The 14,463-nt window shown below is 41.4% G+C and overlaps 1 protein-coding gene across 2 annotated transcripts in view; it reads left to right on the forward strand.

The window, feature by feature from the left end:
* Positions 1-7,659, forward strand: part of septin5a (septin 5a) — a 28,997-nt gene extending 21,338 nt beyond the window's left edge. For both annotated transcript variants that reach the window (XM_079270999.1, XM_079270998.1), the window contains 10 exons: positions 578-668; positions 784-870; positions 2,200-2,323; positions 2,553-2,687; positions 3,948-4,065; positions 4,158-4,259; positions 5,262-5,358; positions 5,445-5,580; positions 5,713-5,815; positions 6,452-7,659. In XM_079270999.1, coding sequence (XP_079127125.1) covers positions 578-668; positions 784-870; positions 2,200-2,323; positions 2,553-2,687; positions 3,948-4,065; positions 4,158-4,259; positions 5,262-5,358; positions 5,445-5,580; positions 5,713-5,815; positions 6,452-6,514 — 1,056 coding nt within the window. In that variant the 3' untranslated portion in view covers positions 6,515-7,659. The remainder of the gene's footprint in view (positions 1-577; positions 669-783; positions 871-2,199; positions 2,324-2,552; positions 2,688-3,947; positions 4,066-4,157; positions 4,260-5,261; positions 5,359-5,444; positions 5,581-5,712; positions 5,816-6,451) is intronic.
* Positions 7,660-14,463: the final 6,804 nt, after the last annotated feature.

Below are 14,463 nucleotides of genomic sequence, written 5' to 3' on the forward strand. Positions count from 1 at the left end.
TTGTCGAACAAAACATGAAGACATTTGAAGACATCACTTTGGGCTTCAACAATGTTAAACAGGCATTTGATTTACCAATTGATTTATCAGGACGATTTGGCTGCAATTAACTGATATTTGCACTACTAGATTATTAGTGAGTGTTGTTTTTCGAGTAATGGATTACATGTTTGCCCCAAAATGTCAGAAGATTGTGAAAAACAGCAATTTCCTCAAATGTCTTGTTCTGTCCAAAACCTAAAGATAGTCAATTAACTATCACATAATATAGAGAAAAGCAACAAATCTTCACAAATGAGAAGCTGTAGCCGGAGAATATTGAACATTTCTGTTAGAAAAATGGCTGAAACAATTCATCAATTATCAAAACAGCTGCAAGTTTATTTTCCTGTTCATCGACTGAATTGTTTCAGCTCTACAATGATTGTCAGAAACATTTATGATAAAAACAACCATTATTTGTAGCCCAACGTTGTTGACACTTTCTTTCTCAAAGCATGCACTCATACATGCCGTGTTCTTCTTCTTCTTCTTCTTCTTCTTCTTCTTCTTTGCGTCCTTTCTTTTTCTGTCCCAGGAGAAGCAGTATGTGGGTTTCGCAACTCTGCCCAACCAGGTCCACAGGAAGTCAGTGAAGAAAGGTTTCGACTTCACGCTGATGGTGGCAGGTGAGTTTGTAGCCGAAGACACAAACATGACAGAAAACTGACTGGACTTGTATGATGCTCCTAAAAAAAAGGGCATCATAGTTTACACAGTGTGACCTTCTGTCTGTCTGTGCAGGAGAGTCTGGTATGGGAAAATCCACTCTGGTCAACAGCCTCTTCCTCACAGACCTCTACAAAGACAGGAAGTTACTGAATGCTGAAGGTGGGTCTCTATTATTCATCTCTGTGTATCAGTCATAATGAACGCACGGCTCTGGTGGTATTTATTTAAACCGGAGCGCCGGTCGTCACAATACGTCGAAGAAGTCCAGTTTAGTTTGTAAATGTTCTAATTCAACTGGCACCATTTAGTGCAGCAGACCATCTCCTGTTGCACAGTTAAAGGAGAGGTCTGGTGATGTTGAACCTTGACCTTACTAGGTAGCCTCTTGTCTGTGTAGCTTAAAAGCTAATTTAACTTCTTCCTCCATGTCATATATAAAGCTCACCGTTGCACCGATGACATGTTTCTTCATTTCGATGAACACTGTAGTTTATTCTGAGGCAAGCCCAACCTACACCGTCCTGCTACTGTAAATACTCCAGTCGCTATAGACACCGTTTCACCAGCTAGTTGTTAATCCGTCACTAAGTTCCTCCTCTTCTTGTTCATTGCAACTTCTAGCTTGTTTCAAACTAGTTATTTACGAAATCAGGTTGCACAAGCGAGAGAAATGTCTGAGTAAATACCAACTCAAATCTGTGGCCAATCCATTGTGAATGTCAGTGTAACTTTTCCTTATCCATAGATATGCAATATAGTTGAGCGTGAGAAGGAAACATCGGATTATGCAACGAAACCATTGCTACTCAGTCTCTAATGTTTCTGATAAATTACTTTGTAACTTAAGGTATATTGTGTGATCTTTGTGGAATGTAACATCATAATAATATATCTGATGTGTCAACTTTTACCTCTTTACGAAATGGCTCATACATTATTGTTGGTTTTATCCGTTAGCGACGCAACAGCTACACCTGCAGTTAATGGGTTTAAATATTAAGTAACAACTAATATCTAAAGTACCCACTTTGTGCGGTGTGACCCGTTTTAATTTAGTTAACTGTAAACACAATATAACTGGGCTATAATTGAACTAATTTCGGTGCAATCGGCTTTTGAGCAACAAATGTGTATCAATCCCCCGCTGAAAATAGTCCCCAAGAAAATGCACTATTTATTCCCGTTTGATTAATGTTTGCTAAAATCTACAGTGCCCAGCTGTTTTAGACGATTATCTAACCTTTAAAAAAAATTTAAGTATATGTTCATAACCTCAATGTCCATAGTGTCCATCAATGATGATGCCCATCAATCCTGCCACCATTGCTGAAGGCACAGAAAGACAATGTAAAGACCTGAATTACTCCATCAGGGCTCATTTTGCACCATCGACCGTCTTGTTCCACTTCATCCCCGACCTGCTCTTCCAGCCGCTTCACCTCGTTTGCTCCCAGTCACCGTCTGCCTCTCTGTGTCGATGCTTTGCAGAGCGCATCAATCAAACCGTGGAGATCATCAAACACACTGTCGACATCGAGGAGAAAGGGGTCAAGCTCAAGCTGACCATCGTCGACACGCCGGGGTTCGGAGACGCCGTCAACAACAACGAGTGGTGAGCTGGAAGACCTGCTGGTCTGACGTGTGCCCGATTCAGCCTGCTCGCTTGAATCCACAGTGCCCGGAGGAGCTGCTAATGTAGTCTGTGTGTGTGTGTGTGTGTGTGTGTGTGTGTGTGTGTGTGTGTGTGTGTGTGTGTGTGTGTGTGTGCGTGTGTGTGTGTGTGTGTGCGTGTGTGTGTGTGTGTGCGTGTGTGTGTGTGTGTGTGCGTGTGTGTGTCTTAGCTGGAAGCCGATCACAGACTACATAGATCAGCAGTTTGAGCAGTACTTCAGGGATGAGAGCGGGCTGAACAGAAAGAACATCCAGGACAACCGAGTCCACTGCTGCCTCTACTTCATCCCTCCATTTGGGCACGGGTAATTACACACACACACACACACACACACACACACACACTTATGGTGTGTTTCTTCGGATGTGTTCCCCTCCAAAGCAAGAGAATGAGTTTGTTTCAGCACATACAGGAAAGCTTAAATGAGAAAATGTACATGGAAAAACTAAATGAATGCAAAGATGATCCCATATAAAGAGGGCACAAAAGGAAAAGTGTTCAGAGTTTTGGCCATTACTGAAAATGAAAGTAAGAGCTTCCTAGTTTTTCTGAAGAAGAAATCATAAATCTGAGAAAATGATCAGAATTGTTTTGCTCTTAAAACTTCCAAGGCTGATGATGCTTTTGGCCACACCCCACTCAGTGATGTCACAGCAGGTGTCCTCCATCACGTGTCACCTGGGGCACATCCCAAGTCCCTTAATTGTCATTTCCTCGCTCCTTGATCCTCGCTTGAACCAGAAGTTGTTCTGCACCGCCATATTGACGGCCGTCCCAAAACTCTTATTTCTGCTCTGAGGAGCGAGGAGCCATGAGCGAGGACCCACGAGAACAGACTTCCACGAAGTGTTTTAACGGCCGACACGCCCCCTCATTGTGCATCAGTTATGTGATTGGATGCTGCAGCTGATCGGACTGATCGGATTATTCTTAATATCACTGAAGTTTCACACCAGAGTGAAGACAGATCACAGATTAAACTCTAGTTTTATATTTGATTAGTTTTCTGATTCACCATCTAGTTTAAGTATATGTTCATAGTCTGAACAACAAAAGAACCACAAAACAACTTTCCTCATTTATTAGAAAGATTTGTCTTTTCATGATCTGATATTTCCCTCAATAACTTTTATACAATTAAAGTGAGGGAGAGCTGCAGAGATGAAACACTTTTTATATCATTTATCATCATTTCATTCAGTCACGTGAGGCTGAATTCCAGTGTGCAAAAACACAGTTTGTTAAACAATTTGTTCCTTGCATCTTTCCATGCATCCCTGGTGGGAGGGACTAAGACACAAGGAAAAGACGCAAGTGAGGTAAACCGGGATGCAATTAAGAGACTTGGGACGTACCCAGAGTCTATCCATCTTGAATGTAGAGATGCAGCTCAGCAGCAGTATTTTTGTGTTAATCTCACTCTTTCATGGCTGTGATCGGAGCAGGAAACACCTTTTCTATCTTTGTATTTTATGCATGGAGTCGTCCATTCAAACAATTTTTGATTTGGAGGACTTTACTCTCACTTTACTTCCTTCTCACTCCGGGGTTTTCTCCTCAACAGGCTGCGTCCGGTGGACGTCGAGTTCATGAAGGCTCTGCACGAAAAAGTGAACATAATTCCACTCATCGCAAAAGCCGACTGCCTCACGCCCAACGAGATCAAAAAGCTCAAAGACAGAGTGAGTCCCAGAAGTGCAGCTCCACAGTGAATTCAGCATGTTTTACCGTCTGCAGGTTGGTCTCTGTAACCATTCATCTGATTCATCTTTAGATACGAGAGGAAATAGACAAGTTTGGGATCAAAGTCTACCAGTTCCCCGAATGTGACTCTGATGAGGATGAAGAGTTTAAACAGCTTGACAAAGAGCTGAAGGTGAGTCTGAGCAGTCAGATACCTGAGACAGAGTCCAGTTATTGAACTGGTTCACTGTCAGTGGAATAACTGTAACTTTGGCCTCAGATTGAGGTCATTTCACTTGTAATATGTTCACTCGGGGTCAATGCCAGGATTATAGAGTTCACCCAACACGCCCTCTCAGAAAATACTGACAAGACACCAAAAGGAATGTCTGTCTTTTTATTATTATTTGGATTTTCTATATTGATTTATTCATTTTGTTGGCTTAAAGTGACAGTGTGTAGGAGGATCTATTGACATAAATTAAATATAATACTATTAAACATATTTTCTTAATTGTTTAATCACCTGAAAATAAGAAACGTTGTGTTTTCGTTACCTTAGAAAGACACGTTTGTATTTACATATGAAGTTCTCTTCACGGAGCCTGCAGCCATGTTTCTACAGTAGCCCAGAAAGGACAAATCAAACTCTGGCTCTAGATAGTCATTCACGTTTTCATGCCACCATAGTTCTCCTCAACACTTGGCACACGAGAAGTTTCAGTTGGCAATATGCAACCTCACCGCGAGAATCCTCCACACTGCACCTTTAAGAGTAGTCAGATATAAATATATTGAGTAATAATACTGGAATCAACTAATTATATACTTCTGCTTGTGGGATGTCAAGTCATCCAGATGTTGGATATCCGCCTCTAAATCTTCATCTATGTGACCTTTAAACCCTTTAAGTGATCTTAAAACAAAGTGTAAGAGCAGCAAAGTGTTTGGTTTGTGACATGAATCCGCTGATCAGCTTGAAAAATTTGTGTTCGAAAAATAACCAACAAACCGTTTATTTTTACGTGTCTCAACAATTACATTCTTGCCTCTGAAGGTGCTCAGTGGGTTTTTGTGAATGTGTCTAACTGTGTGAATGTGTACCAGGGCCCAGCATGCTCAGGCAGCTTTCTCTGGATAGATCAGGGTTAAAAACAAAACAACAAGCCATGCACCTTCATGTCTCTGTATGCAGGAGTGCACCCCGTTCGCTGTGATCGGCAGTAACACAGTGGTGGAGGCTCGAGGGCAGAGAGTGAGAGGGAGACTGTACCCCTGGGGAATCGTTGAAGGTATGTCTGCACGTCACCCGCCTTATTGGAGTTTGAATGTCGTCTACGTCGGATTATTCATTCGTTCTCCATTTGTCTTTCCTCAGTGGAGAACCAGTCGCACTGTGACTTTGTGAAATTGAGGAACATGCTGATTCGTTCACACATGCACGACCTCAAAGACGTGACCTGCGACGTCCACTACGAGAACTACAGAGCGCAGTGCATCCAGGAGATGACCAGGTATATGAAGACGGGAGAGAGAGAGAATATTTAGGAAACATCTGCTGATGTTTTCAGATTTCTGTACAGATATGTGTGCGTCACCTCTCCTCCTATTTATCTTCTTCTTCTTCCTCCACTTCCTCCTCCTAGTAAACTGGCTCAGGACAACCGTATGGAGAGTCCCATCCCCATCATGCCGCTGTCTACTCCAGATGTTGAGACCGAGAAACTAATCAAAATGAAAGATGAAGAGGTAAGAAGCAACTTTTGCTGTTTTGTGGTGATTTCTGTTTTTATTTTTCATGAATGTATCCCAAGAGTCAAAGATCTATGGAGATGAAGGTGTTGTACGATGTCCCCGTCTCAGATCGTGGCTAACTTCACTGAGCAACGATTGAATGAAGCGCATTCACCACTGAGAGAATATTTAATGTCACTTTAAAGTAATTTAATGGTCCAACTAGTAACACATGTTGTGTGACCAAAAGGATCTTACTTGAACTTAATGTCTGAAGTTGTTCAATGATTTATTCTTAAAAAAGAAAGAAAGAAACACACTAAGTCATCATGTCCGTTTCTTACTACAACCTGCATGTATATGTACACATTTTATACAGTTCATTTACACACAATACCATACTTTCCCCATTTCAACTCTTCATCAGTAACACCCTGAATGAATTCATGTATTTACTTCCAGTATTTCTGAATTATTGGTCAGCTCCATATCATATATGTTTTCCCTCCACATATTTAAATCCACAGCAGTAATTTTGTACCTTTAAGTCAGAGTCTTTATGATCTTTAATCTATTTTAGGATTAAATACACACCAGCATCAGATTCAGGATGTTTTCAGGAGTTTAACCAAACGTCCTCTCTGTCTGCAGCTGAAGAGGATGCAGGAGATGCTGAATAAGATGCAGCAGCAGATGCACGACAAAGACCAGTGATCGGCCCCCGGAGCAGAGCTGGTCTGCAGCGCCACCTGCTGTTTCTCCCCTGAACGGCAGCGAGACCTTCAGACAACATGGGTCTCACGTGTCAAATGGCAACTCTGGCTGTACATTTATCCTCAGTTTGGTGCTTTGTATAGTTTGTCTGCCTGGACGGTTGTTTGTATGAGACGTTTTTTGGTTTTTGGTCTCTGAACCTTTTGAATCCAGTTTGCCCACTTTGATCCCCTCGCTGTGGTTTAACAGTCTTAACATATATAATATAAATGCATAATTTAAATCACTACTCGGTGTATCTAATTTATAAATGGAATGCTCAACTTTTTGGGGATATTTTGACAGGGTATGATGTGTGCTACCAGATGTTTTGTAAAGAGATTTAGGTTGTTGGTAATGTTAAGATTTGATGGATATTGTTTTTTACTATGTGTTTGTGAGTATGTGTGTGTGAGTGTGTGTGTTTGTGTGTATGTGTGTGTATATCAAGACATTTCCTCCAGGTATCCATCCATGAAACTCCCTTTTATCCACAGTGACTTTACTTTTGTTTATTTAAAGCCAACTTTTGCTCTTGTTGATTCGTTTTCTGATCCTGACAAATAATTTCATGTGACATTATTTTCACATATGTCAAGTCAAAATATTCTCTCCCAGCATTTTTATATATGTGTGCTGGCTGAGCTGAAAATGCACTTATTACCAGTGGCTAACTGTGAATGGAGAGCCTTTGACATAACGAGAGGGTTGCTGCAGAGCAGGGTGCACGTGTGAGCATGCGCTCTTTAATCATATCCGCTAAATGCTCTGGGCCTATTTTTTACTGCTTTATAGCCGATGCCCTGCGCTCATGTTCAAATGCATCATGACCTCCAGTTTGCTTTGTTGCCACTGCGGTAAAAAAAATAGATCAACAATGAGGAGCGAATACTGTGTCTATGCTTCTGTTTTAAATCTCTCTCATTGATAATGAGTCTCTGCATTCTGCTCGTGAAGATGTGTGTATGTGTGTGTGTGCTTGTTTGTGTGTGTGTGTGTGTGTGTGTGTGCTGATGCTGAGGAACAGTACATATTTTCGCCTGAAGGCTGTGAGCTGAGCCCCGTTTATAAAAGTGTGTCAAATAAAACTCTTGTTTTCTCGTCAACCTGCATCGTTTCTCTCTGAGTGTTACGGAGTTAAAGCACAGTGAGCGAAGCGCCGACGTCCCCCGTCACTTCCGGCTGTCAGAGTGTGAGCGGCAGCGCTCAGAGCTGGAGCCATTCCTCCTCTGCACACTGCACACAGCATCTTCTCCCTGCCGGTCAGAGCGGACATCAGTATGAATGAGAGACATACCGTAAGTGACTCACACATTTTGTGGTGGGAGAAATACTCAGATCTTGTACTTCTCTACAAATAGCACCACTACAATGTAGAAATACTGAAGTAAAAGTCCTCTCAAACATTTACCGAGTGCAAAAGTAAGAGCATTAAAATATACTTGAAGTACCAAAAGTAAAAGTACTCAATATGCACAATGGCCCTTTTCAGAATAATGTATATTAGATTATTATATTATAATGATTGATGCATTAAAGCTTTAATGTTGAAGCTGGTAAAAGTAGAGCTCATTTTAAATACTTTATATACTGTAGTTGGTTCCCCGTAGGGCTCAATAAACTTATCTTAACCTATGAAGATACATCGTAAGTTATTTCTTGATTTAATTTTTGTATTATTTGTCAGAATCTACAAAGTAACCAGTAACTTAGGTTATCAAATAAATGCAGTGGAGTAACAAGTACTATATTTGCCTCTGAAATGTATAAATGGAAATACAAGAAAACAGGGTTTCCTGACCCATCACTCACTTTATTGCTCTTAACATATCACAGAAAGCTGTCAAGTCGGGAAAGTTCAGTTTGGCAGAATGACTCTATTCTGTTTGTAAGAGCAGGAAGGAGATTGTAAAACATATCAAATGTCGTATATCTTCTTAAAAAAGAATCAAACTAAAATCTATTTTAAGTATCGGAGCTTTGTGCCTCTGTCTGCTCATCAAGCGACCTCTCATGAGGCCTCGGCCACAGACTGCATCGTCCTGACCTTAAGGTGACAAAATGTGTGTGGACGTTCATCAGACATGAAGGACATTTCTTTTCTGTCAGTGCACTGGATGAACAAAACATCCAAAAGAATGTATTATTTCTTCGATGTGTAATAATGTCAATACTATGTTAATAGCACTATGTTTTGTATGTGGTACTTTAGTAAATCGTATCATGTACTTGTTCGGTACTAAACTATTGGTAAACTAGTTTTAGATTACACATTAGTATACATTTATATTTGATTGTATAAAATGGATTTGAAATATAATGAGATCGCTCCATGACAAGTGCATCTTGTGCAAAATTCATAATAAATGTATCAACAAATATTTAAAAAATAACGTTTGATGTTTTAATCATGGTAAATGTCCCTTTCAATGATTTTCTTTTTCTACATGATTGACTAATAATGTAGAAAAACAAAGATTTTTAATTCAGAATGGTCCATATTTATTTCAGGACGGCTTAGGTCCAGATTGAGAAAATCTCTTGGTGCAAAGGTCCGGAACATTACAATAATATCTAACTTAATATCTAAAATGCACAGCCCGCCACTGCATTTTGGTGACCTGGCTTTATATTCAGCCTGTCTGACTCTGTCTGTCTCTCTGACTTTCTGTCTGTCTCTCTGACTTTCTGTCTGACTCTGTCTGTCTCTCTGACTTTCTGTCTGTCTCTCTGACTTTCTGTCTGACTCTGTCTGTCTCTCTGACTTTCTGTCCGTCCGTCTGTCTCTCTGACTTTCTGTCCGTCCGTCTGTCTCTCTGACTTTCTGTCTGACTCTGTCTGTCTCTCTGACTTTCTGTCTGTCTCTCTGACTTTCTGTCTGACTCTGTCTGTCTCTCTGACTTTCTGTCTGACTCTGTCTGTCTCTCTGACTTTCTGTCTGTCTCTCTGACTTTCTGTCTGACTCTGTCTGTCTCTCTGACTTTCTGTCTGACTCTGGTTGACTCTGTCTCTCTGACTTTCTGTCTGTCTCTCTGACTTTCTGTCTGACTCTGTCTGTCTCTCTGACTTTCTGTCTGACTCTGTCTGTCTCTCTGACTTTCTGTCTGTCTCTCTGACTTTCTGTCTGAGTCTGTCTGTCTCTCTGACTTTCTGCCTGACTCTGGTTGACTCTGTCTCTCTGACTTTCTGTCTGTCTCTCTGACTTTCTGTCTGACTCTGTCTGTCTCTCTGACTTTCTGTCTGACTCTGTCTGTCTCTCTGACTTTCTGTCTGTCTCTCTGACTTTCTGCCTGACTCTGGTTGACTCTGTCTCTCTGACTTTCTGTCTGTCTCTCTGACTTTCTGCCTGACTCTGGTTGACTCTGTCTCTCTGACTTTCTGTCTGTCTCTCTGACTTTCTGTCTGACTCTGTCTGTCTCTCTGACTTTCTGTCTGACTCTGTCTGTCTCTCTGACTTTCTGTCTGTCTCTCTGACTTTCTGTCTGACTCTGTCTGTCTCTCTGACTTTCTGTCTGTCTCTCTGACTTTCTGTCTGACTCTGTCTGTCTCTCTGACTTTCTGTCTGACTCTGTCTGTCTCTCTGACTTTCTGTCTGACTCTGTCTGTCTCTCTGACTTTCTGTCTGAGTCTGTCTGTCTCTCTGACTTTCTGTCTGACTCTGTCTGTCTCTCTGACTTTCTGTCTGAGTCTGTCTGTCTCTCTGACTTTCTGCCTGACTCTGGTTGACTCTGGTACTCTGACTTTCTGTCTGTCTCTCTGACTTTCTGTCTGACTCTGTCTGTCTCTCTGACTTTCTGTCTGACTCTGTCTGTCTCTCTGACCTTCTGTCTGACTCTGTCTGTCTCTCTGACCTTCTGTCTGACTCTGTCTGTCTCTCTGACTTTCTGTCTGACTCTGTCTGTCTCTCTGACTTTCTGTCTGACTCTGTCTGTCTCTCTGACTTTCTGTCTGACTCTGTCTGTCTCTCTGACTTTCTGTCTGAGTCTGTCTGTCTCTCTGACTTTCTGCCTGACTCTGGTTGACTCTGTCTCTCTGACTTTCTGTCTGTCTCTCTGACTTTCTGGCTGTCGCTCTGATTTTTTTGTCTGACTTTGGCCGTCCGTCTGTCTCTCTGACTTTCTTTCTGACTTACTGTCTGTCTGTCTTTCTGACTGTCTGTCTGTCTGTGTGATTTTTCTGTCTGTCTCTTTGACTGTTTGCCTGACTTTCTTTTTGACTTTCTGTCTGTCTCTCTGTCTGTCTGTGTGATTTTTCTGTCTGTCTCTTTGACTTTCTGCCTGACTCTTTATTCATACCATAAAGGAGAGATTGATAGTTGATAAAGGGTTGCATATGACTCCATATTAAGTCCCTAGATAAACTTCTGTGAGACTCTGGTGGTGGTAGGACCTAAAGAGGACTTTTGTAACTGTTTGATAAACGACCCAATGATTACAATCTCTCTGACTTTCTGCCTGACTCTGTCTCTCTGACTCTGTCTGTCTGACTTTCTGTCTGTCCGTCTGTCTCTCTGACGTGCTGCCTGACTTTCTGTCTGTGTCTCTGTCGGTCTGTGTGATTTTTCTGTCTGTCTCTCTGACTTTCTGTCCGTCTCTCTGACTCTGTCTGTCTTAATGACTTACGGTCTGCCTGACTTTCTGTGTGACTGTCTCTCTGATGCTGTCTGAGTCTTACTGACTTTCTGTCTCGCTCTTTCTGACTGACTTTTTTTCTCACTCCGTCTGTATGTCTGACTGATTCTTTGTCTGACTCTGTATGTCTGACTGACTTTCTTCTGATTCTGTCTTTCTGACTGATTCTTTGTCTGACACGATACCTTTAACACACATTAATAACTTTGCTTCTTCCCTGGAGTCGCTGTGCTTTCTCGCCTCGCAGGTTTCCGTGGATCCTGGTTATACCTGGACTATGGTCTTGCCTCCTGCCGTGGTTCTGTCATATGTGTTGTAACTCTGTTATGCTGTTCATTCTGTACACATGACATCTATTGCACTTTTGTCCATCCTGGGAGAGGGATCCCTCCTCTGTTGCTCTCCCACAGGTCTCTCCCTCTTTTCTCCCCGTTAAAGGGTTTTTCCTGTTCCGATGTGAGGGTTCCGGGACAGAGGATGTCGCATGTGTACTGATTGTAAAGACCTCTGAGGCAAATTTGTAATTTTCGGCTATACAAAAATGAATTGAATTGAATTGAATAAGGGAAAACTGTCAACTGTGTAAAAATACTGAAGAGCAAACTAAATGGGAGAGCTGAAACCAGTTTTCGGAGAGTCCATCCTTTCTATCCATCCATCCCTCTTTCTTTCCATCCATCTGTCTACTGTAATGTAATGAGAAGTCACTAGGGCAGGCTAGGGTGGGGTGGTGCAAGGTAATTAACAAAAACAGACAAAAATCAAAGGTTTCTAGAAAAAGGCGAAGTTTTATTCTTCTGTTACTAGGCAACTCTCTTTATCTAAATCAAAAGTCCAAAACAAACAAAAGCGTTCAAGTGGGGATAATGGTTCATTAAACTGAACAGTATTCGAAAAAAACTCAACTTAGAATGTTTTCGGTTTCACAGGCTAGCGGGTCTTCTTTCTTTCAATCCTTCTCAGTCTGCTTCTGTACTGGACTTTATGCAGTTCTCCAGTCCGAGTCTGTTCTCGGAGCGCCTTCCAGCCGTGTGCTCTCTCCCCCTCACCTTCTCTCCTCTGCCTCCTGCAGCTCTTTAGTCCTGCCTCAATTAGGTGGCTTAAACACCCACACCTGGGTGGGTGTTGAGGCATTCTGGGAGCTGTAGTATGTAGATCGGCGGCCATTTTTATGGTGTGGCTGCTGATCTACAAAGGGAATGTAGCACCCCTCCAATACCTGGCCCCTGCACACTATCTTATATATCTATCCATCCATCCTTTCAATCTATATGTCATACATTTCTCCATTAATAATTTGTCAGAAAAAAAACATTTATTTCAAAATGATATGGTTTGCACAGCATAATGTCTGTCAAATAATTGAACTGCATAAATGTGTTGACTTTCAACTCTTTAGTGAATATTAGTAAACCACAGAGAAAGCTAGGAAGTGCTCCTCTGTTAAGAGTTTATATTGGTTTTTAAACGACTATTCAAGGGGAAGAATGAACTTTCACACTTAGTGTTACAGAGAATGCGACATTTATCACTAAAGTGTTACGGGCAGCATCTTAATGGTGATTATGTTCCTCGTGATCTTTGCACCACTTTCATGAGGTTTTTCTTCTTATGTATTTGTTTGTGTCTTTTACTGCCTATGCATTTTATCTGACTTACAAACCCTTAAAACCCCAAATTCTGATCAGCTGACAGGGAAGTTTCAGATGAGTTTCTCCCTCCCTCTGTGCTTATTGTGTAAACAGAACCAAACCGGAGAATTTAAAAAAGTGCCATTTATATTTCTGTCCCCAAACCGTGCTTTTCAGATATGCCACGAAGAAAATGTGACAGTTTCTTAAATCATCCTTGATATGATACATTTATCAAATGTATTAATACACCAATGCACTGTATTCCACATGACCATCAGGTGAATCACCCCAGCAAATGCACACCTGATTACCTGATTACCTGATTTTAAAAAAAAGGTGAATGTGCTTTTTTCCATTTAGTTTCACATTACAGGTGTGGCAATGTGCGGAAATGTGTTGTCTGGATAGGAGCCAAGTGATTGGAGTCATTGTCACTGTTCTCACGTCCTGTTTGATGTGTAATTGTATAAATATATAAAAATGAAAAATAAAAGAATGTCCTGGGTTGCAATAGAGAGATTGGAGGCTTTCTCCCGGTTGCCTGCTGGTTGCTGTAATTCTTAAATATATGAATGAAAGATGAATCATTTCCCTTAACATGTATTTAATTTTGGATTCTCAACAATAAATTAGATTCCAGCAGCCCGCTGATCGCCTTTTGCTGCATGCATGCTTAAGCCTTCATATATAAGGTTGCTTTTGCACACAACAGTTTCTTTCTATCCAAGACACATGAACAAGTTGTGATAGGAATCACAAGAGATCCGTCCCTCCTGCGTAAAATGCTGCAGTTACCGTTTGTCTGGTCCCGACGGAGGGCTTCACATCTCTGTGGGAAGCAGCAGCAGTGATGGGGTTAGTCCCCTCTCAGGTCCTACTGTGTGGGTCAGCTCAGCTTACCCTCTGCATCACAACAGATTACCCAAACAGAAGTGTCCTGCCTCACTCAAGCAGCAACAGCTAGTGTTCCTCGACAGAGAAAGCAGCCGTGATTTATAGGGACCGGATAAAGATGTGGGGCAGCTCACTTCCTCAGTTCTAAATAACGGTACTTATGACAGCTGTAATTCATGGGCTTTATGGTTCATGGGATGTACTCTGGCGTAAAACGTATGATTGGACTTTACTGTAAACATCCCTCCCTTCTGCCAGTGGGCTTTGAAATGAGATCTATCTGTGGCAGATGGGGAAACAGGATTGTTCGGTATCAAAATGTTCTATCTCTGCAACACAATGCAACACATAGACGTCTTTGACACACTGTAAACTCTTCACGTCCTATTGATAGTGTTTTGCATGTTTTAAATTTAAATTCTGGCCAGATCTTATACATTGCACCTTTAAATTCTTTGATCATCAACATTTCATAGATCCATGAAATACATCTACTGTCCATAGTAGATGTTACGGATATTCATCAAAATAACTGAGAGGTCTTACCATTATGGCAGCTGTACATCCACACACGATGGCCATCATATCGACATCTGCATTTCATGATGTTATTGGTGTAGTCTGACTCTGGTACCTCATAGTTTGGATTAATTACTATCTGTGAGACGAAGAACATATATGGGATTCCTGTGAGAGGCCAGTGCTGTAAATAATTTCACTCTTTATTTGAATAAAAAGATCAATGGTACAT

The sequence above is a fragment of the Melanostigma gelatinosum genome (genome assembly GCF_949748355.1).
Source record: "Melanostigma gelatinosum genome assembly, chromosome: 6".
In the NCBI taxonomy this organism is placed as follows: domain Eukaryota; kingdom Metazoa; phylum Chordata; class Actinopteri; order Perciformes; family Zoarcidae; genus Melanostigma; species Melanostigma gelatinosum.